This window comes from Brienomyrus brachyistius, chromosome 12 (genome assembly GCF_023856365.1).
Source record: "Brienomyrus brachyistius isolate T26 chromosome 12, BBRACH_0.4, whole genome shotgun sequence".
NCBI classification, from domain to species: domain Eukaryota; kingdom Metazoa; phylum Chordata; class Actinopteri; order Osteoglossiformes; family Mormyridae; genus Brienomyrus; species Brienomyrus brachyistius.
Genome location: NC_064544.1, coordinates 9,633,117 through 9,657,087, shown reverse-complemented (window position 1 = coordinate 9,657,087; position 23,971 = coordinate 9,633,117). Strand labels below are relative to the sequence as shown.

At 44.4% G+C, this 23,971-nt stretch overlaps 2 protein-coding genes across 5 annotated transcripts; one reads left to right on the top strand and one right to left on the bottom strand.

Annotated features, from left to right (window-relative positions):
• Window positions 1–4,637: 4,637 nt before the first annotated feature.
• Window positions 4,638–9,172, top strand: exosc3 (exosome component 3). Its single transcript, XM_048969808.1, has 4 exons — window positions 4,638–5,001; window positions 5,345–5,494; window positions 5,666–5,817; window positions 8,744–9,172. Exons 1-4 carry the CDS (start codon window positions 4,669–4,671, stop codon window positions 8,949–8,951), a joined length of 843 nt encoding a protein of 280 aa, XP_048825765.1. The 5' UTR covers window positions 4,638–4,668; the 3' UTR covers window positions 8,952–9,172.
• Window positions 9,173–10,327: 1,155 nt separating this feature from the next.
• Window positions 10,328–22,025, bottom strand: LOC125704378 (uncharacterized). 4 transcript variants are annotated; one of them, XM_048969810.1, is made up of 10 exons: window positions 21,577–22,025; window positions 18,901–19,022; window positions 18,334–18,438; window positions 17,828–18,006; window positions 17,468–17,567; window positions 14,345–14,412; window positions 13,312–13,366; window positions 12,864–12,962; window positions 12,481–12,600; window positions 10,328–12,173 (listed from the first exon to the last, which is right to left on the bottom strand). In XM_048969810.1, the coding sequence occupies exons 3-10, from the start codon at window positions 18,379–18,381 to the stop codon at window positions 12,054–12,056; spliced, it is 789 nt and encodes a 262-aa protein (XP_048825767.1). In that variant the 5' UTR covers window positions 18,382–18,438; window positions 18,901–19,022; window positions 21,577–22,025; the 3' UTR covers window positions 10,328–12,053. The 4 variants fall into 4 exon arrangements, with proteins under 4 accessions (XP_048825767.1, XP_048825766.1, XP_048825768.1 ...); XM_048969809.1 differs by lacking the exon at window positions 18,901–19,022; XM_048969811.1 differs by lacking the exon at window positions 18,901–19,022 and having other exon boundaries at window positions 12,864–12,938.
• Between the last annotated feature and the right edge of the window lie 1,946 nt (window positions 22,026–23,971).

The following is a 23,971-nucleotide window of genomic DNA, read 5'->3' as shown; positions in this document are numbered from 1 at the left end:
CACCCTGGTGCTAGTGACCACCTGGGCAGCCTGCATGTATGAGATACTGCATATGTTTACAGATTAGTGACCTTGTTCCCTGGCGCTAAGCAGATTCTCAGGCTACTTTCCCAGAGACATGGACTCCTCTTAGTCAAAATTTTAGACAAACTCAAGGTTGCATATAAACTAGAAAATCAACACAACAGAGCAATGACCCTTCACACACACAGCTGTGATCTGGACCCAAGAAGCATTCGCTAAACTACAGCCTAATTTTAATCATGGTTAATCACAAAATATGGTAACTCAGATAGCTAGTGATTTGATTTTCAATTATGTTTTATATAGCAGACACTTTTTGCCCCAAGTGATATAGCATTGCAAAGGCAGAGTCAGACAACCCCTGGAGTGATTAGGGATCAAGGGCCTTACTAAAGCAGCTGCAGATGAATTCACATTGCTCACCCTGGGATTTGAACCAACAACCTTCTCTGGGATCACAATCCCAGCATCCCAACATGCAACTCCACATACCACCCCCACAAAGCTAATACCCATCTGAGAGTTAAACTTACAACCCCTGGTTTACAAGGCCTGAGCTATGGAGCCAGCAAATAAGTGACATAAAAATTCAAGATTACACACATGTGATGTAGCATGCTCGTGATGCAGCATGCTCGTGATGTATGTGCAGCTATGAACACCACTACCTGTTTATATACATACTTTTCTGTAAAAGATTTTAGCTATGAGATGGCTGGATGCAGTCTGAGCTGTTGGCATTCTCATCTGAATGGTTTAGCTGAGCCTAAATCTCATTGGTTGAATCCGCTTGGACCATGTCAAACTGAGCTCAGCAAAATTTCAACTGGTTGGAATTTTTATCCCTCAATAAAGGAAGTCCACAATTGTGGCAGTCGGATACAGCTGCATCCGGAAGGCAGCTCCGGCCAAACATCCGAGGTCCAGCCAGCCCCAAATAAACACAGGAATTATTCAGTGTTTTAGGTAGATGCTGAATACCCCTTGCTGTACTGACCCTTCAATGCCTCTGTAAAAAAATAATGGCAGGGTGAAGGAATGTATATGATATGGTGAGTCGCCGACAACGACAGCTACTTAGCTCAAAGCTTCAGTCACAAGAAGCGTCACAATGGCCAACAGATGTTTTTGATCATGCAGTAAAGACCGTCTGATCTCAGGCGCAGAAACCCTATTAAAACAACCCACCAACGCAAAACAAGCCCTAACAGGATTTTAACAAAGTTTCATCTTACTCTATGTACTACATAGCTGCAGGAATGCTACTGCCTGCCTGCCCACCCTTCTTACTATGGATCTGTTACAGAATTTGTGCACCATTACCATGCCAGAGGATGAAGCAAATGTAAAACCTTACGCTAATTTAAGCATACTGGTTATAGAGCAAAAGCAAAAGCTGACCCTACAGAAAGGTAAGCCACTGTATGATTGTTCAAGAGATATTACACTTTAGTTGGTGTCTTGGACCATGAACTGGCTATCCTGAACCAGCTGACCTCAAATGATCTCCTGCACTGATACTGCCAAGCCAGTGGGCGTCAGGTGCTGTACAATGATAAGGAGTTCCAAGGAGCTGCTGTTGTGTTTCTCTTTGTGCACAGCCCTTTGGTGGAAACATGACAGCTGACCAATCGTGTCCCTGCGACTGTTCTCCAGGGGTGGCAGAGATGGGATCACCTATGCCAACGTATGTGCACTCTGTGCAGAAGAGCGATGGACAAAATGACGCTTCATGAAATATGACTCCACTAGATGGTGTTCTTGGTTTGTTCTGGGGCATGCTTTATGTCATTTTTTGAACAGAGAGCACCACCTAGTGGAGTCAAACAATACAGCAAATGGTTCATTAAGCGTCATTTTGTCCATCACTAATGCTTTCCTCATCAACCCCTTTTCTTAATGTCTTAATGTCACATTTGGGAGGAGGTATGTGGCTGAGTGTGTTAGAACTCTGTGCCTGTTATTGGAGGTTTGTCAGTTTGAATACTGGGGCAGGCAGACTTACGCTGCCATTGAGCCATTAAGTATGGCCCCTAATCCCTGACTGCTACAAGGATGCAGAATGAATGGCTGAATGCTTCACTCTCATCTTCTGATACAGTTATAATGTGTTCCCATTAGACATCGGAAATCATAATTTCTGAAAACTAATATAAAAAAATTTAATTAAAATTTATTTAAAACTGAAACAATGTGTGTTTGGTCATCTTTATTCTTTCTCCACATTTTGAAAAATAAATTTTTGGTTTTTCTTTTTACATATGTATACAGGCACAGTGAGTATTAATATAATCAGGAAAATACGCATAGACATACAAGTCAAAGCCGGAGTATCTTTCATTGCCAACGTCAGATGCATGGGTCAGAGACTAAGGTGAAATATAGCTCTTATTGGTCATCATGTGGGGGGGGGGCGTGGTAGGACAATGGTTAGTCTGTTGCCTCACACCTCTGGGACCTGGGTTTGAGTCTTTGCCATGGGCCTTATGTGTCATTGTGAGGTTTTCTCCAGTTACCAAATTGCCCATAGATGTAGATGAAGTATGACATGTGCCCTGCAAGGGGTTGGCACCCTCCCCTGGGCTATTCCCTACCTTTTGTGTGTAGCCTCCAGGATTTGCTCCAGACCCCCAACAACCCTGAATAGGGCAAGCAGTTCCTGGAAATGGATGGGTAGTTTAATAGCAAATTAAAAATAATTACTAAAACATATAAATAATTAGAATATAAATACTGAGACATAGCATTTTAAGACATAGACACTAAGATAAAACAAATGCACTTAACCATCTGATTGGTGTGGAAATTTGGCATGGAATTTTATTAGCAGATTGTGCAGTAAATTGATTTAGTGTCCAATTCATGGGTGCAGAGGTATTAGTCATTTTGACAGACCAATCTTAGGCTGGGAGGGGCCACAATGTTAGTCTGTGGGGAAAAAACCTGATTTTAAGCTTCACTGTCCTGGCTGCAGAATCTCCTAGCAGAGAGCAGTGGAACAAAGGGGATTTGAGAAGACTCTGCACGTGCTGATCGTGGTGGTGTCATCTGCTTACTTTAGACGCGATTAGAGGTGGCCTTGGTGAGAAGTCTAGTGTCTGGGGTGTGAATAGCGGGGGGAAGTAGCTTTGGGAGGAGGGTTCCTGTGCTCCGTCTGGTTTTAGCAGAGGTGAGGTCCCCTACCCTGACAGACTGAGGTCTCTCTGTCCGAATGTCCAGCGTCCAACTGACGTTTTCAGGCCAACCTGGAGCAGTTTTTGCATAGGTTGCTGAGGTATTACTGTGTTAAATGCTGAGCTGAAATTGACAGACATCATCCTTACAAAAGAGTCTGTATTGTCCAGGTATGCAGGACCACTGTATCCACTGGCAAGTACTGTACCACTAAATAGTTACTCTGTAGTGATTAGCATTCTTATTACTTTTTACTTAATTATTAATCATAATTATCCTTAATCATTGTTTGCCAGTATTGGCAGTTTTGTCAGTCTTATTAATATTTGTTCTTCTACCTTTATTATTTTGCATAGGAGTCTTTTAAATGTATAATTTACTGGATGCCTAAATTTCTTTCTTTCTTTCCTTCCTTCCTTCTATTCTATCTATCTGAAGGGCCGGGGTTATGGCGCCCTCTGTAGATTGGTTGGAGCAGTGCGCAAACTGGTATGCTTCAAGGGTTTGTTTTAATATGTCTCCCATGACCGGCTGCTCAGAACACAAGACGTCTCGGTTCGATAGTAATTAAGAAGCTGCTGAGGCTGGCTGCTCCTCGTCTACTCATCGCTGCTAAAACTCCAGTAAATCATTAATCTGGATTTACAGAAACCCAAGCACGCAGTGAGATTAACTGCCTTTAAGAAATCCTGAAAGGGGCGTGTGCGCACTCTCGGTTGCGAAAGAGCTGCTGATTCACTCGATGCACGTCAGTCCTTATCCTCAAACTATAGGGCGGATGCCAGTGACCGGAGAACACGTATTAATTAACCAAACACTTTAAAACAGCATTTCCCGTCGTGGAATTGTAGTGGGCGTGATGAAAAGCATTCTCTACGCAGCCACCATGGCATTGTGAAATAGAGAATAATATACCGATATTTAAAAATAATAAAAAAACCTGTCAACTCTGACAAAATTTAGGAAGATAAATAAAACGGGAACGAACTTGGTATGTTATCACTAGGTTATATGCATTGTAATATTTAATAAATAACATTAAGGACAGGCTAATTCCGATTTATTTGACGACTGAAATGTACCGAATAATGTGCACACAACGAACATGTAATCACGTCCAATTTAATGTGTGTTATGTAATAATGGGTATGACGTTAAACTACATAGAACCCTAGAAGGAGGTCCCCAAGTTTACAGGGAATAACTTGGGGGCTGGTGGCAGGATTGGCACTACAGGCACTGGAAAAAAGCCTCACACTGGTCCTTTCAGACTCGCCACAGGGCTGCACGCAGATTCTCATCCCTGAGGTGGTTTGTCGTGTGCTGGATGCGGTAACGTACTGTAATCTGTGCATGCACCTTATGTAATAATTAATTACTCGTTATACAACAATGCATAATAAAAGAACACTATAAGTAGGATTTGCCACACTCATACACAGTCCACCGACAGGGGGCGATAGTTGTTGAATGCCATGGAAATGCCCACGTTTTTTTCCCTCAACCTTATACGTAGACCGCGTGTGTTACACTAAAATTCTTCCCCAGGAAACACAGGGGAATTGTATACTGCGAAGTATAGCCACATTAGACATGTTTGAATGTTTTAAGGATAAAGTTGGTGAAGTTTTGCTACCAGGAGATGTATTTTCATTTGATTTAGTGCCTCTGGACAATAAATCAGACAAAGTGATCTGTGGTCCTGGACTCCGCCGAAACGGAGATGAAGTCCTGGTTTGCAAAAGCGGGATTCTCCGGCACAAACCGCCGAACCTCTACTGGATAGACTCCATACAGAAACGGGTAAAGTAATTATTTAATATGCGATTCATATGTGCATATGGCTTGTTGGAAGAAATAGCAGTGTTGTGATACTTTTAGGTTTCGGAGTCCTCCGTTACATGTCTAAAAACGTGGAAATCACGTGGCTGAAACTGGAAAACATCTGCCAGTCGACTGGCGTCCATCGCACGCTTCACTTATATTTTCGGTGGGAAAATGCATTAGACGTAAAATTTGAACTCATGTAAAACTAACCGATTATTTGTCGTGATTTTGTTAGCTAGCCGGAACGGTTTCTGGAGGAGGCCGGCGCGGCGCCTAGGAGCGCCTCCTGCACACATGGCCTGTTCTTTCCATCCTTCAGTATGTTCCGGCCAAAGGCGAGAGCGTGATCGGGATCGTGACCGTCAAATCTGGAGATGTCTTCAAGGTGGACGTGGGGGGAAGCGAGCAGGCCTCCTTGTCCTACTTGGCATTTGAGGGGGCCACGAAGCGAAACAGGCCCAATGTTCAGGTGAATGGGGCATTTTTGTTCGGAAATTCTAATGACGATGATTGCGTTACTAGTTGTTTAGTGGAAGCTTTTACTAATTTATATGTGTGGCTTACTGGTAGCATTCATAAACACAGCTGAAACTTCTGTCCTTATGTCAGTGCCACCCCATTGTGTGTGTGACTCCTGCAGGTAGGGGATCTGGTGTATGCGCAGTTCACCATCGCCAACAAGGACATGGAACCGGAGCTGGTGTGCATCGACAGCTGCGGCCGGGCCAATGGGATGGGAGTGTTTGGTGCCGACGGTCTCCTCTTTAAAGTGTCCCTTGGGCTGGTCCGCAGGTGCGTTTGTAGAGCTGCAGTTGTAACTGTTTGGGATCATCCTGGAAGCCTGTAAACCTTTAGAAATACAGCACCTAAAGAAACACGCATATAAAGTTTAATGTAATTGATACAGTATATGCGATACATATTTCAAACCAAGGCTCTCAAGTCTCACGCACCGAGTGTGAGACATGAATTTGAACCAGTTCACACGCCACATCTTGTGTTTCTCACGCTGCGAAGCAAAGGATAACGCCCACCACGGTGTCCCGTTATATAGAATTAACAGACGAGGCGTAGGCATACGGAGTATGCACCCGAGTTCGTAATTGTCCAAAGTTATACTCAATTGATAGCCACCTACCAGCCAATCAGAAAATAGCATTATTTGTTTCCGGGAAAGTTTTACATGCGACAGCCCTACAAATACGTTATTAGCCACCTACCAGCCAATCAGAAAATAATTGTCGTTTCCGGGTAAATTCTGAAACGAGTTGCACGTGATCCTATGTGGATGCGCACAACTATGGAGAGCAGACAAGGCGGAAGCGGAAAAGTAAGATCGGATGAATGCGGTAAGCAGGACTCTCATGTCTCACAGATGGACTGTGAGACACGCTCTGGCCCGAAACAGATGTAATCTCACTCCAAAGTTTTGATGAAACTTGATTCCTGTTTCAAATTCGACCAGTGTGTTAATGGGTTCTGAGATTACACTGACAATTAGTATGTTACCTTTTTCATACAGCTCTGGGAAAAAATTGAGACCACTCTATTAAAAAAAAAATAAAATCTGTATTGTTTAGTCCTGGTTCTGCTAGCAGAAGGCCACACTGATGACTGTCAACTTATCCGGCAGTGCCCCATAAATGGGAGTATGACCTCAAGTGATCTTCAAAAAGAACGGGAAACATTAAGTGGTGTGAAGTGCACTGCTAGGACAGGACTAAAGACCCATTAAACAAGGAAGAAGCCCTTCATCATTGAGAAGCTGGAAAGAACCAGGCTGGAGTTAGAAAACCTGTAGATTTTATTATAGGCACACCCATAAATTGAAACTGAAAAATTTCCTGTGGTCTCATTTTTTTCCAGAGCTGTATATCGTGCTAGACTGAATACATGTCCTCCTGAGATCCAGCAATTCATTTTTGTCCTCTGTAGTGGATATTATGCTTTTGCATACATGTCCTGTTCCTTAAAAAGCAGTTAGGCCAGTAACACACCAGCTGCTTGGTGTGTCAGTCGCAGCTGCGCAGCGTGTTGCTTTTCATTTCACTGCCCACGTTCACAGCTTGGAGTAGCTACACTGCCTGCATGAGGCGCATGTTTCACGTGTCGCTCTCGCCTCGCGGCAGCGGTGCGTGTCCTAGGGAGTCAGTGTGGCGCCTGATTGTAACATGTGGCAAAAACAGACCGTTAAAAGATTTGTTGATAGTCACACTGACATATTACCAGCTATACGTCATAACATTAGATAGCTGACACATTTCACTGCGGTTTCAATGTCTAGGCCAGGGGTCACTAACATCGTGACCACAGGCACCAGGACGCCCCCAAGGACCATGAGTCGCCCGCGGACCTGTTCTAAAAATAGCACAACTCAATAGTGAGCAGCGTCTAAAATTAAATTTTATCCTGTTGCTATTCTTCTTTAATCACATTTGCATTTATATAGATTTGAAAATGACAATATCTTAAAGCATTTAAAACATCTTTATTATACTTGAAGTTTAGATAAGTTTAGGAGGGCGTTTCAAACTGGTAGCCCTTCGTATGGCTCAGTAGCCCTGAAGTAGCTCTCAGTTCCAAAAAGGTTGGTGATGCCAGCTCTAGGGCATATACATGAAAAATTAACATTTTGATTATTTTAACCATCTTGGCAATTGCATGTTATTAAAAGGGGAAAGTGGAAGTTATATGTGGACTGTACAGTCAGCAGAAACCCAGTGTTGGCTATAATTATGCTGATAAGTTAACAGAATGGTTGAAGCACAGAGCGTTCTCTCGCTCTGAAAGAGGGTTAAAACTGGACTTTTTTAAATCAAACATTATGTTATTGTTGGCCATTATCAAAGGTAAACTAAATGTAGGAAGACAGGACTTGCAGTAGCAGCCCCGCAGCAGCAACGTAGGCGCGTGGACAAACGCGCGGATCCGCCCCGCAGTCGCAACGTAGGCGCGTGGACAAATGCGCGGATCCGCCCCGCAGTCGCAACGTAGGCGCGTGAAGAAACCAGGCATCCGTCCCGCAGCAGCAACGTAGGCGCGTGGACAAACGCGCGGATCCGCCCCGCAGTCGCAACGTAGGCGCGTGGACAAATGCGCGGATCCGCCCCGCAGTCGCAACGTAGGCACGTGAAGAAACCAGGCATCCGTCCCGCAGCAGCAACGTAGGCGCGTGAAGAAACCAGTGATCCGCCCCGCAGTCGCAACGTAGGCGCGTGGACAAATGCGCGGATCCGCCCCGCAGTCGCAACGTAGGCACGTGAAGAAACCAGGCATCCGTCCCGCAGCAGCAACGTAGGCGCGTGGACAAACGCGCGGATCCGCCCCGCAGTCGCAACGTAGGCGCGTGGACAAATGCGCGGATCCGCCCCGCAGTCGCAACGTAGGCGCGTGAAGAAACCAGTGATCCGCCCCGCAACAGCAACGTAGGCGCGTGAAGAAACCAGTGATCCGCCCCGCAACAGCAACGTAGGCGCGTGAAGAAACCAGTGATCCGCCCCGCAACAGCAACGTAGGCGTGTGGACAGTTCAGCGATGTGTCACAGTAGCCTACTTTTCTTTTTAAATTACCGTCCTATGCTATGTTTTGGGGTGAAAAGTGTAGAAGGATGGAAAAAATAGATAACACCCAAGCCTGCCCCCTACCATGCGGAACCCCCCCCCCCCCCCCCAAATGGAGTTAATTATTTACCCTGCCTCTGCCCCAACCATCATGCAGGTTACTGGCACCGCAAAGCGACATAGCGAAAGACCTGGAGAAGACGTTCCCGTTCGAGATGGTGGTGGGCATGAACGGCCGGGTATGGGTGCGAGCTCGGACCACGCAGCAGACGCTCGTCGTCGCCAACCTGCTGGAGAGCTGCGAGAACATGACCACGCAGCAGCGGCAGGCTCTCTTCCGGCGGGTGGCCGACCGTGTGACATAACAGCGGAGCCGGGACAGAAATGCAGCAGAACAAGCCCTACCAGAGTAGTGACTTGGGCCAGGACTTCCGTGGATCTGTTCCTGGAATGTCAGCATATCAGGAAAGCTTTTATATATTATCGGGTTGTAAGGAAATACAATAATGTTCTACTGTCATTACTTTTGTACAGGTTGATTTATGGTTTGTAAGTAAATAAATGCCATTTACTTGTTTTAAATATATTTTATCAGTATGTATTTAAGTTCTTGGATCATTCATTTAAATTACTAAAGATATGAGTGCTGTGTTTGAATTTAGCTTTTCAGGTGCCACACACACGCTCTCTCTTTCTCTCTCTCTCTCGACAAACTTAAAAAGTCAACTTTCGCCGCATATGATTAAGAAAACAATTTCCTGATTAAACCTGACTCACTGCACTCAGTTTGACACCGGTCAGCAGATTACACCTGTTTTCCTGATACAAATGGCTCAAAGCAGTGGAAACACTCATCTTTGTCGGCTGAGATGAGTCACAGTGGAGACCCAGGCTCAAAGGTCATCCAGTGTTGAAAGGTGGATAGCTCTAGCGGCGTGACAGGTTGTGTGTTTGACTCTCAGGGAGCATACAAATTATGACCCTGCCATCTACTGTTAGTCATTTGAATAAAAACGTTGGACAAATAAGTAAAAAAATGAGTTGTTAAACTACAGTCCCCGTCTGTTGTGCAGTTCTAAGTAGGAATATCTTTGTGTTCTTCCTCCATTACGTCAGTATACCACCTCTTTCAGATTTCCTTCTTTTAAAACGTGCCGATCACTTGAGTGAGAGACCATTTTGGATTCGTCTCGTTTTCGTGGAAGCTCCTCTGTAACGTTTATTGATCTCTGCTTGAACGTTATGCCCTAACCTCTTTCTGTAAATAACTTGTGTATATATATATATTCTGGCAGAGTAGTGGATTATAATTTCTTCATCTTTTGATTTATGATTAAGATAGGGAGAAATGGAAGTTCTGTATATTATGGTTTCATGTTTTGTTTGAGTTAAAAAGTTAACCTCTCATTTGCGGCGTTTTTGTTTGATATTTTAGACTGAAGCTCTTCTTCCCCTACAGTCACCCCATAAAATTATAGTCAAATCAAACAATATCTCACTCTATTTCATTTTTCTCCCCCTAAACTGGGTCCTAACACTGAAAAAAAACATGATGATACACAATGACACCTAACAGACATGTAAACTGATTTGTATTATATTGCACATATAATCATGGATAGTTCAAATATTTGGTAACATTTGGAATTTGCGGAAACTATAGGTTGCAATTTTGTATAAATACCCCATTTCCAGAAAAGTTGTGGTATTTTGTAACACACGATATCAAAAATATGTGAAGTATGAATTCATGTGATCCTTTATTTAACTGAAAAAGTACAAAGACAGGATTTTCAGCAGCTTTTTGTTCAACTTAATTGTATTTTGTAAATATACACAAAGTCAGAATTTGATACCTGCAACACACTCAGCCAGAGTTGGCACAGTTAAAATAAGATTGAAAAATACACTGAATATTCTAGTAACACCGGTTTGGCAGAGTCCACATTCAGCAGGGTAATTGGTAGTAAGTGAGGTATCATGATTGGCCATGAAAGTAACATTCCTCAAGAGCACAGTCTTTGCCAGTAAGGATGGGTTGTGACTCATTCCTTTGTGCCAAACTTTTGTGAGAGAATTGTTCAAAAGAAACATTCCCCAATGGAAGAATGTGGAGGATTCAGGTTTTGCAATATCTCCAGTACACAATATTGTGAAAAGATTCAGAGAATGCAGAGACACTGTTGAATGCGCGTGATCTTCGAGCCCTCAGGCAGCGCTGCCTAAGAAACCCTAACGCTACTGTGACAAATGCAGCCGCCTGGCCTCGGGAGTGTTTCGGAAATCCCTTGCCACTTAACACAGTCCGTCGCTGCACCCAGAAATGCAACTTGAACCACTATTATGCAAGGAGGAAGCCCTACATCAACTCTACGCAGGAACGCCGGCGGGTCCTCTGGGCCCGAGCTCATCTCAGATGGACCGAAAGACTGTGGAACCGTGCGCTGCGGTCAGATGAAGCCACATTTCAGCTTTTCGGGAAAAACGGGCGTTGAGTGATCTGTGCCGAAGACGAAAGCGACCATCCAGATAGCTACCAGCAAAGGGTGTAAAAGGCAGCACCTGTAATATATCTGTATGGGGGTATATCAGTGCTCACAGCACGGGTGAGTAGCCATATATTAGGCTTTTAGAGAGACATATATTGCCATCAAGGCAACGTCTCTTCCAGGGACATCCATGCTTATTTCAGCAGGCCAATGCCAGACCGCATACTGCACAGGCTACAGCCACATGCCTTGTAGACACAGTGCGTGAGCCTGACTGGCCTGCTGCCAGTTCAGATCTATCTCCGACAGGAAATGTATGGCGCATCATGAAGAGGAGAATCAGTCAACGGCGACCACAGACTGTTGAGCAGCAAGTCTTGCATCACGCAAGAATGGGCAAAATTTGCAGTTGCGAAATCACTGCAATTAGTATCTGCAGTTCCAATTAAAAAGTATTAGTAAAAGGAAATGTGATGTAACAGAACGGTAACTATGCCTCCCAGTTTTTATTGAATGTGTTGGAGCCATCAAATTCTAACTTTGTGTATATTTACAAAATACAATTATGTTGGTCAGTGAAACTGTTCAAAATCTTTTCTTTGTACTGTTGTTTCAGGTAAATTAAGATTCACATCAATTAACCAATCACAGATTTTTGTTTTTATGGCATTTTAGAAAATATCCCAACTCTTCTGGAAATGGGGTTTGTATTTGCAGTGTTTACCTGTATGCAATTTAAATAGACTGTAGTTTAAAGCAATACACTAGATTTAAAGGGATATTTTAGTTTGTCACACTTAATTACATTTCAGACAAACAATCATAAATCCTAAGATGGTTATACAGGTGCAGTAGTTGAAATGCGCCTTCTGGCTTGTCATTCATAATGTGATGTTTCACTCACTGTGAGTTTGCTGTAAATGCCAGAAAGGTGGGTAAGTCCTTAGGTATACATGTCTGCTTTCTTGGGCTGGCTTTCTACAGTTCCTTCCTCTGGAAGGCCACTTGATCCATGACCTTGCCCTGCTTCATTTCTGCAACCTCTCTCCTGAGGGCAGCCAGTCTGGCCTCATTGTTCTCCATAACTCCCACACAGTGCTGTGGAGGAACGACTCATTTAGGGACGTTTTCATAGCTCTGTCTGCATGTGGTGGCAGATGTATGGATGCAGATGGTGCTTAAGGGGATGAGCTGCTGCATCAGCGCCTCCTACAGGGTGGACAGAGCACTACAAGTTGCTGTTCACATACAGTGAGAGATTCCAACTGGTGCTTGTTCTGCTACTTTGGTGCAGTCAACAAGGATACTGCCATCCTTGGTCAAGGTATATTTCATCCCAGTGGATATCTTGCCTTTGCCTCTTGATGAACATAAACAAAAATATACAAAAGAATTAATCTTTAACCTTCAACAGTGCTGCTCTTTCCAGCCAATCCCTGGCCTCCATGTCCTCGAGGGAGTCAGGTGACCCTCCTGTCCGACAGACTCTTCTCAGCTGCTGAAGTTCAATAACTAACACGGTAATCTGAAATGAGGTATGAGGTTGGCATTTTAAAGCATCAAGACAGGGCTCAGAATTTGACACACTGGATAAAAGCACAATCCTTATAGGCAAGAAGTAAGAAAAAAAAGCCAACTTCAGAGGAGCTAATGAAAAAGAAATCCACATTTTCTATATTCAGGGTTAGTCATTGGACTCTGGCCATGGTAAGTAATAGAATACACGCAACTGCATCAACTGGTGGATACTACCTGTGGAGAAAAGTCATGTGACATCCTAGGGCTCACCTGATTGGCCACATCTGGGTATTCCTGCCAGGGGTTCCAGTGACTGGGCCTAGAGCCAGCAGCCTTCTGGCCATTCTGAGCACAGAACTGGGGGTTATGCTTAGTGGACAGACGAAATAAGTCAAAGGAGATGGAACATGGGGAGAGGTCTCTTATGTGTGACTGTAACATGAATGGCATGGATATCTATTAAGCATCATTAGTTTCCATAACGGAAATTTGCAGAGCACAACTATAGCCAAAATGGAAACAGAATCTCACCATGTGGTATGTCCAAGTTCTTCCCTCACTGTATTTTCTTTTTGCAAAAATCATCAGTTTATTATAATAAATGATCAATGGCGAGAATCCACCTGCACATTGCATGATGTGTATATGCCTCTGACCTTCTGAAAGGTGCATTTCAGAGCACGGTGACATATTTAGTCTCTCTCTTGATCCGTCTTACCTTAAAGTGTGACCACTCCTGTTGCTCCTCTCCATATAGTTGCGGACGGTGTGTTCTGGAAGACATTGGGCACGCACAGGCATTTTATCCATAGCCAAGGTATTTATCCTGCGACAAATCCTGCGCAAAGAAAAGCTGAAGGCGGTCAGCTTCTAATTACTCACACTGTGTGACTAACAAACCAGGGCGCTAGTCCAAGGGCTGATGGAAAGAATGGACTTTTGCCAGGGACAAGGTGATGCAGATGGCTAGTTATTTTCCCTAAGTGCTGTGACAGATGAATGTGCCAGAAGAAATAAATTAAACGAAAAAGAAAGAAAGAAAATAAAATCCTCAAGCCAAAAAGAAAAATGTACCAAAACTAATCCCATGTTTTGGCAAACAGTGCCCTGAGATTTAGGCTGTACTCATATGCAGTCAACCATCGTGCTCCTTAAATAAATGGTTATCCCCCCCAAACCCAACCAAGGGCAGTTTAATACCCTCAATAATTTCAACACTGCAGTACCATACATCATCATCATCACTTAACTTCAGTATTCTCCAGTTCAGCCATTTTCCCCATAAACAAAATAAGATACACAAACTAAAAGTGTAGCCCGCTCTCCAACCAGCAACTATTCCACTGCTCCAGGACAGTCTGGTGAGACATGGAGACTACAAATTCCATCAGCCACCAGTTCTTGGGGCCTTTGACCCATGAAGGTATCCTTCTGGCATGCCTGACGAAATGGGTGAGTAAAACCAAACAAAGCCAGTGCCCTTCTGAACAACCATTACCCTTAAGCGCTTCACATATAACTTAAAAACAATGAATAAAAACCTTTACTATAATCTTCACATCTAGTTGGCCATCATGTACACTGAAGATAATTACAACAGCCCGCGTTTGTATTTTGTTTATGGTGAGTTTGCTGTGCTATGCTGTGCTTAATGTATAATGATTTAAATCCAATGAAGCAGACATTCTCCATTAACAGTCCCCAAAAGGCTGGGAGGGACCGGCCACACTTGTGTGTCTTGTGTATCTTACCTGGGGACATCGTTTTCTTTGGGGAATTCCCTCATCAGCACGTGCCTCAGACAAAGATGTCGAAATGCCTGAGTGAGGAACGACATTTTCCTCACTATTTATGGGAACAAATGTTTTCCTTTGGGTGAACAGCAACCACAACTGCAGAGAAAACTGCTTGTGTAATCAGTACAGCAATCCAATGTAAACAAATGGCTGGTTCATTTGACTAACTGCTCAAGCAATTATGAGTTATCATATCCATCTTTTGTTTTTTGGGATAACAGACAAAAACATTAATATGACAGATCGTAGTCCAAACAGACAGTGTGAGAGTTAACAGGACCAACCTTCCCTTCTTGGCTCACCGGCACGGAAACATTGAATTCAGTCTTAGCCAGGCTAGAATCAAGGGCCACCAATGCCCCAAAATTTGAAAAAAATAATTAGTAATCAGCACAAACGGGCTGAGTGGCTATGACAGGGGAAAAAGTGACTGGCACACAGAAACAAACTTATAATCAGGCGCGGTGGTTCTTAGCCATTTCATAAATACGAAAAACAGAAAATGTGCCCTGTCATGCAACTGGATTTAATGGCTGAATATTTTTAGCTCCAGCTGGAGTTCTTGCTTGTTGTCATGTTACAGTATCATATTTCATCACTAGTCATTCTGGTTTGCCCTGTCCCTGTAATCCTCTTTTTAATTACAAATAAACCTGCCCCCAACCCACCACTCGCCAGGCCTGAAAGAAGCTTGCTCTGATCCCGCAGGTCCTTACAGTTCCCTATGCCATTAAGGCAGTGCATTATGGGTTATGAGCGCCCTGCATAAGAAAATATTTTCTGGAGGGAATTTAGCCTCCCTGGTAAGGTCTATTCGGGGTTCTGGAGAGGAGGGATTCATGAGGAGCAGTGTGGTTTTCGCCCTGGCTGTGGAATAGTGGACCAGCTCTATACTCTCCGCAGGGTTTTGGAGGGTTCATGGGAGTTTGCCCAACCAGTCTACATGTGCTTTGTGGACTTGGAGAAGGCATTCGAACGTGTCCCTCGGGTGCTCTGGGATTATGGGGTGCCGGGCTTCTTTTTAAGGATGGTTCGGTCCATATATGACTGGTGCCAGAGCCTGGTACGAATGGGTGGCAATAAGTAGGACTCGTTTCCGGTGAGGGTTGGACTCCGCCAGGGCTGCCCTTTGTGAACGATTCTTTTATGGACAGAATTTTTAGTCACAGCCAGGGCATTGAGGGTGTGCGGTTTGGTGACCTCAGGATTAGATCTCTACTTTTTGCAGATGATGTGGTTCTGTTGGCTTCATCGGACCGTGAGCTTCGGCTCTCACTGGGACAGTTCGCAGCCGAGTTTGAAGCAGCTGGGATGAGAATCAGCACCTACAAATCCGAGATTATGGTCTTCTGCCGGAAAAGGGTAGAATGCTCTCTCCAAGTTGGGGATGGGGTCCTCCCGCAAGTGAAGGAGTTTAAGTATCTCGGGGTCTTGTTCATGAGTGAGGGAAGGGTGGAGCGGGAGATCGACAAGCGGATCGGTGCGGCGTCAGGAGTGATCGGCCTGTCTTGGTGAAGAAGGAGCTGAGCCAAAAGGCAAAGCTCTCGATTTACCAGTCGATCTACGTTCCTACCCTCACCTATGGTCATGAGCTGTGGGTAGTGACCGAAAGAACGAGTTCGCGAGTGCAAGCACCCGAAATGAGTTTCCTCCGTAGGGTGGCTGGGCTCTCCCTTAGAGATAAGGTGAGGAGCTCGGTCATTGAGGAGGGACTCAGATTAGAGCCGCTGCTCCTCTGCATTGAGAGGAGCCAGATGAGGTGGCTCAGGCATCTGCTTAGGATGCCTCCTGGACACCTCCCTGGTGAGGTGTTCCGGGCGTGTCCCACTGGGAGGAGGCCCCTGGGAAGATCCAGGACACACTGGAGAGACTATGTCTCTCGGCTGGTCTGGGAATGCCTCGGGATTCCCCCGGAGGAACTGGATGAAGTGGCCAGGGAGGGGGAAGTCTGGGTTTCCCTGCTGAGACTGCTGCCCCCGCGACCCGACCTCGGAAAAAGGGAGGAGAAAATGGATGGATGGATTTAGCTTTGGAGTTTTTGTGATTTTAATCTGGAAATAGATCAGCCTGCTGTAGCTTAAAAACAAAAGACTCCACAGACATTAAGAATCCACAAGATGCGATCACAAAGTCTGTGGTATCTGAATCATCTGGAAGTAGTGAAGTTTGTAACATGATTTTGCTACAAGGCCTTGGTTCAGAGAGATAACCAATGAGATTGCACCTCCTCTTCCTCCTCTCCAATCTGATTGGTTATCTCCCTGAACCAATCATCTTTCCATCTGCTCTCAGAACATACTTGTGTAAGTACAATTCCCAAGCTTGTTTTTAGAGTGCATCGGTGACCGGCAAACTGGGCCAGCTGGAATGGCAAGCAGCTTGTACCCACCACACCTCGTCTCATTTCCTCATAGAGGAACTTTGTCTGATGGCAACCAGACAACAGGCACAGCACTGTCAACACGGGGAGAAATCAAACATTTCACTTGAATAAAATACCCAAGTCATTTGAATGATGGGGAAAACACCTTCACGGTACAGTAACTATTATGTTGTGGCACAGACCTGTAATTCATAGCCATTGCATTGTGGGGCAGTGTGTGGCTCAACTGATTAAACCAGTGATGGGTAGGTTGCTGGTTCTAATCCCAGCGCTAGGAGACCGATGCCAGTGTTTGGGCCTTTGATCAAGGCCCTTAACCCCCAGTCTGGCTGCCCCTGCATTGTGACCCCCAAGCTTGATCTCACTTGTATATGTGTCTGCATGTCTCATAGGGAGCAAGATGGGAGAGGTTAGGCGATATGAGAACTTCCCCACAGGGTTACATAAAGCATCAGTATTCTATTCTAGTCTTGACACATAACCCCTGCATTCGTGTTTCTCAACCCTGTCCTCAGGGAGCCACAAACGGTCCATATTTTTACTACCTGCCAGACACTGGTCTATATCACTCAGGTCCTGTATGGGGGGAGTTACCTCAGGCCCCTGACAGGTGTGACTGAGCCCTGACTGCCTGAGAAGGGAGGAGGGATAGCCACAGAGGTTGTGCCCTTGATGTTCTCCAGCAGCACACACACCCGTTGGGGTTCCAGCTTCTGCCGTTCCTCATCCCCTTCTTCCACCTCCTCTTCTTTTTGCTCTCGGGCACGGTTTCCTGCATCCACTTCCAAGGCCCCTCTAAAGCACAAACAGATGTCCTTTAGCCAATCACACAGACCCCTCCCTCCCCCATACAATAAATAAAACATTTAATAAGCTCTCCTTGGCTCCGGCAGCTGAAACATTGTGTTCACACGGACTGGAACCCATTAAGGGCAAAACCAAACCAAACTTGGGGCACTCGAGGTGAAGGGGATGTTTGCACTAATGGGGGGGTGGGTCCAGCTTCCTCTCTGTCCTCCCCTGCTACGCACAGCTTTCAGAGAGAACATCACTACCCAGGGTCTGCAGATATCTGGTCCCCATACTTCTCGTCCTGGGAGTCCCTCCGGGAGAACAGCCTCTCCCACTGTGACCCTGGAGCTCTTAATGGTGCCGCCAACAGGCTCCGCTCTACACCCATCCAAGCCAGCCTCCCCTGCAACTCCTGAGTCCCCGACAGCTGCTCCCCTTCCAACTGGTCGGGGGGCGGGGGGCGGGGGCAGGGAACACGACAACAGGGAGCATTGACATCCAGAGCTACGGTACACAGGCAGTTTCAGCAACAGTCAAATTTCAGCTCAAAACGACCTAAACCTTCAGGCTTTATCCATAGACATGATCACATGACTGATATGATCACATGACTGATATGATCACATGACTGATATGATCACATGACTGATATGATCACATGACTGATATGATCACATGACTGATGGCACATTAAACTTTTGTATCCATTTCCTTTAAGGTACAATGCAGTTAAGCCCCATAAACTTTCTCCCAGCGTTTGGAGGCTTGCCTGAAGTAGACCTGAAGGGAGGCCGGACACCGGCAACCTGATAACCATGCAGTCCTGCTCAGAAGATCAGGCTTGCCTGTGGGTCTCTCAAGGTCTCCTTGCCCTCTGAAAAACAAATAAACACCGCTAATGTCTACATGCAGGCTTTGTCTACAGATACGGAGACATCATAGAATTGTATTCAGTTATACTGGGATACATGCAAAGTTATTGTGTATTTGTTATCTCATATACTTTTTGGCAAGATAACAACCTATACTAATCTAGAAATATTCTATTATCTCAAATATATTAATCCAAACTTGATTAATATGCTACGTCTTTGCACCTGCTGTTTCTTTAAACAACTACTGTATTCTTTTGCCGGCCAAGCGCTGTCATTATACGCCAGATTAAATAATTCATTAATCATTTCATGCCGTCAGATGTGTTAAGGTGATGAATTGTGGCCCCGCCAGCATGAAGCCACTTGAATCTTTGGTCAGGCTGCTTTGCAAACCACATAGGGTCATACAAATAAGCGGCAGGCTTGTTGTCAGGTGGGGGGGGGGGGGTGAAATACTCCACCTATCAGTTCAGACTCGTTCTTAAAACGGAACGGAAGAGGCCGTCATCCCCAGTGAATTCAGAGAGTTGTGCTGTCATTCCTTTGTCCTCGGAATCACCTTCATGGCCCTGATACAAGGCCTCTGATTCAGGAGAAGGGAAAACAAATCCCAGAGTCTGTGTAGTCATGATACATGTGCTAAGAGTTAATGACAATCTGCAAGATGACATCCGCAACTTCTCTCACTCAAAATGGAGTTGTTTTTGTTCCAGTTCAGTATCAGGGCCAGTAACACAGCCTTTTAGTCCCCCGAAAGCTATAAAGAAAGCTAGTCTATCATTCGCCTCACCATTTCCCCAATGGGAGTTCTACTTACAGGAAAATGTTCTGAGGGCAGAAGGAAAAATGACTGGTTCAGGGAGATAACCTATCAGATTGTAGAAGAGGTAGAACAAACCAATCAGATGTCTTGGTCCTGCCTCTTATAGCTGCTTGGACCCACTTCCTCTACAATCTGATTGGTTATCTCTCTGAAACAAGCATTGTTTTTTCTTTTTGTGTAAGTAAAACTCCCACCAATTCTCCCTTCTTTGTTTTGGTTTTGTGTTAACATTTGACACAATCGTGAGATTTTTAATTCTGGGTCACTTGCACGAGCAGATCATTACATCAGCCAGGAAGTTCACTCCTGTAACTCGTCCTGCAATCCAGAACAAGCTGGGTTCCTTATGACTGACAGGCGGGTCTACTTTGTACTCGAGGAATATCCCTCTTACACTACAGCCTGGATCACCTGGAGGCAGGACTGGCAGTGTAGCAGATGTAAATGGCTTCATGTTTCACAAAAATAATATGGCCCTTTCCCTTTTAGAGGAGGAACCAGTTTCGCATCGTCTGTTAGGGCCCAGAGTATGGTATGTTTCCATTCCAGATCTCCCCTCACACCTAGGTCCTCCGGATCATACAGAGATTTAATGCCTAATGAGCCGTTAGGTCACTTATTTCATGTATTTAGTAGGAAACCGATGAGGAACATAACCGCATAAAATCTATGAGTAAAAAAATGACATTCGGGGCAGATTAAGTATGTCGTATGATCTGCCTGTTGTGCAAGTAGACTGGTCAGAACAAAAAAAGGTTTGACTGCATGTCAGGACATCTATAGCTCTGAGCTGTTACCTGGGAGGTGTAAGTGCCATAAAAACGACAAACTGAATTTACGCCTCGCAGAAGACACCAGAGTCTATACACAAAGACACACACACAGACCTCTACTCATATCTTTGTGGGGACCGTCCAACATTTCTAAGGGCAAATCCCTAATCCCAACAATGACGACTTAACCGCTACCGTAACCTTAACCATAAGTAACCAAAGAAGTCTTTTGTCATTTTTAGTTTTTTGATTGCAGTCACAGATTTATGTACATCAAAAAAATGGTCCCCACAACATGGAAATAACAGGTTTTTATCACATTTTAGCGATATTTGGTCCCCTCGATGTAATGTATACCTGGACCCCATCTCCACACTCAAATACATATATATGTAATACATATACGACTATATTATATATATATATATATATATATATATATATATATATACACACACACATATACCACACAGTGACAAAAAAGTTATGGCGCCTGCCATCTGGACGCGGGTATTAGATTCTCAAAAGCTCCCCATGTCATCCTGCACCATGTCTCAATGACTGGTGTCACCGTTAACACCAGTGCGACTGCGTTTGGAGTGGTGCCGTAACCGGGAGGCACGGACTGATGACGAGTGGCGTCATACCATGTTCAGCGATGAATCTTGGTTCTGCACTACCAATGATGGCCATCATGACTGCATATGGCGACACCAAGGTGAGGATCGATAATGGCATCATGGTTTGGGGAGCCATAGGGTGTGACATCATGGTTTGGGGAGCCATAGGGTATGACATCATGCTGTGGGGAGCCATAGGGTATGACATCATGCTGTGGGGAGCCATAGGGTATGACATCATGGTGTGGGGAGCCATAGGGTATGACATCATGGTGTGGGGAGCCATAGGGTATGACATCAGGTCATCTCTGGTAGTGATTCGGGGGACCCTGACAGCACAGCACTACATCAGTGACATCCTGCAACTTACCCTTCCTGAGACCCTGGTACAGTCTTTCAACAACACAACGCCCGTCCACACATGGCACATGAATCTATGGACTGCCTGCATCATGTTGAGATCCTCCTGTAGCCAGCCAGGTCCCCTGATCTGTCCCTAACCAAACACGTGTGGGATCGACCGAGACATCAACTCAGACCCGGTTGCCAATCTGCAGGATCTCGAGGGCCAGTTACAACAACCGTGTAACTTGCTGCAGGAGAGGAAACAATGGCTGTACGACTCCCTTCTGCATTTCTGCGTCATATTGCCCCATATATCCAGGCCCGTGGGGAGGGGGGGTGCCACACCCTACTGACACGGGACCAGCAGTGTGCCCATGCTGCCAACTCTGTCGTCTGTTTGATCTGATATTATAATCATTGCAACACAGTCCTGTGACCTTTCGCACATGCAGATTCATTTCATTTCCACCACTCTGCCTGGGTGCTTCACTTTTTTTTTTGCCGCTGCGCATATATATATATATATATATAAAATAAAGTAACAAAGTTACCCTTCCTAAAAACGTTTCCTCTCACCTGAGGAATTCTGAATCAATCCTTCCTTAAGAAAACCTTTGTTGTGCTTGTCTGCAGCTCCAGAATGTTGCACGATTCTTCCCAGACCAGTTTGGTTGCCCAGAGATACAGCTGACTTCAAGCCCACAGCTTGGGGACAACCTCCCTCCAGCTTAACCATTAACTGACATAATGACAGAAAGGGGTGAAGGAGGGCTGACTGACCTCTGTACCATCACTGTGCTTTGGAAAACACCAGTTAGTCCTGTGTGTACAGTTCCCCGATCGCAATCATTGGCGTTTGACAGCATTTAATCATGAAGCTTGTACACATACCTTATGGTGTCCTGGTCAACCCAGACTGTTACATTACTTATACATACATATCCAACATTTTGAATTTATAAATTGTGCCCCTTTCCATTCAGGAACTGGATTTTGAATTCAACTGGCGGCACCCCATGGAATTTGAACTGGAATGACAGGAAGAATTTAACTCATTTGAATAATTAAAAAATGCAAATCACAGAGCACAGGAATGCAATCTAATCTAGCAAAACATAAATAATTATATAATAGATTTATTTTCTAGATGGGGGATGTATAAAATGAGCTTGTATATGTACAAGTGCATAAAGTGCACTTCACATTTGCACTGTTATAAGAAGACGTAACTTTTAGTGTATTCTATCGATATGAATCTGCTTGCCCCCTAATTCCCCTTCCGCGTGGCACATGTACTGTTAGCATATTAACGGTTTGCGCATTATCAGTATTTTTGACGTCTGCAGTAGCTTTCTTTGTAAGTCTGTGAGCCAGTGATAGGTTACTTGTTTGACTGTAACCCCACATACCTGTAGTGTTTCAGTTATGTGAATAGCATTTTTTAATTTAGTTTATAGAGCTGGGTTATTAGTTATTTAGTCAATTATTAGTTTATTTTTAACATTAAGTGCAAATCATGTATACATAAATTTTCCAAAACCATTGAATCCTAACTGGGGTCACAGAGAGGGGGGGGGGGGTATCGGGGGGGGTACTGGAGGGAGCCTATCCCAGGATTAATGGGTGCGGTCGCCAACACACCGCAGTGAATGTACACATGCCGTAAATACTTTGCATTGTTGGTCCTATACATTGTTTTATGTATAGAATACGATTTGCCTTTCAGATCCGCCTTAGCGATGTAAGAAAAAAGCAAATCGTCATAAATGTAATTATACTTTATTCTAACATGCTTGAGGTGTGGTTCCGAATTGCTACACTACATCAGCAAAAGATCTTCAAGGTTTTGTCATTTGGACTGCAACATTCTGGTCTGGAAATATTTGTTGCGACGCTGAAAATTTAATCAACAGGTATAGGGGAAGCTGACACAGCATAGTATTGTGCCGGCTCAGGACAGCTGGCAGAGGCACAGGCGGACTCTGTTTGAAGGGCAGGGGCAAAATATTTAGAAGGGCACAGTTGCGCCTCAATTTCTTACATATAGGAACACCTACTTTTCTTGCAAATACGGGAAACTACAACTTGTTGTAGGGGCAATGCGTCTCATTTTCTTCACTGGAAGGGCACCCAAATATCTTGCTCTCCATAACACGGGCACTTCATCACATTTGCTCACTCGGAAGGGCACATCATGATAGCCCATTTGGAAGGGCATTCTCCCTACTAGAGAAGCACTTGTTAAGCCACTTCATCACATTTTCTTGCTCAATAGGGCACATCATCAGACATTATGGGGGCGCTAGATGGGGCTAAATCATGTGAAGGGCAGTCAATAGTGGCGTTTTTGTCACTCTAAAGGGCACTTTTCTGGTAATTTTTCAGCCCTGGGGAGCACAGATGAGGGACTAGGAAAGGGTCTAGTAAGAAGAGAGATTTCTTTGGTTGGACACTGCAGTTATAGTTTTGGGGTAGACACTCAACTTTTCCTGTTAGAAGATTCACTATAGTAAAAAAAACACATTATTAATAGTGAAGAGGCAGAAATTAAACTAATTATTTTAAACTCATTCACAAACAAATTTAGAAATGTCAGTATCTTGCTCCCAGTATTTACACAACAGCTCCTAAATCAATTGCAAATACAAAACAATGGGTTAGTAAGCATACACGAGTTATAATTGAGCATTTACAAGCTATTTAGTAAACAATTTGAGAGTCGGGAGTGAGGTATCCTTGTAATTCAATTCATCAAATTTGATCATAAGTAAATCTTCATGTTCACTAATATCAAAAGATTGCTTCTTTATTAATAAAACGTACTAAAGTGTCACTGACATTTTCATAACAATGACACAGTATATGCTGTTTAACATATTTACACATCATATAAAAATATTAAGCTGTATTGCTAAAAGCTGCAACTATACCATGTGTATGAATTTATTTGAATTCAATTCCACTCCACTCT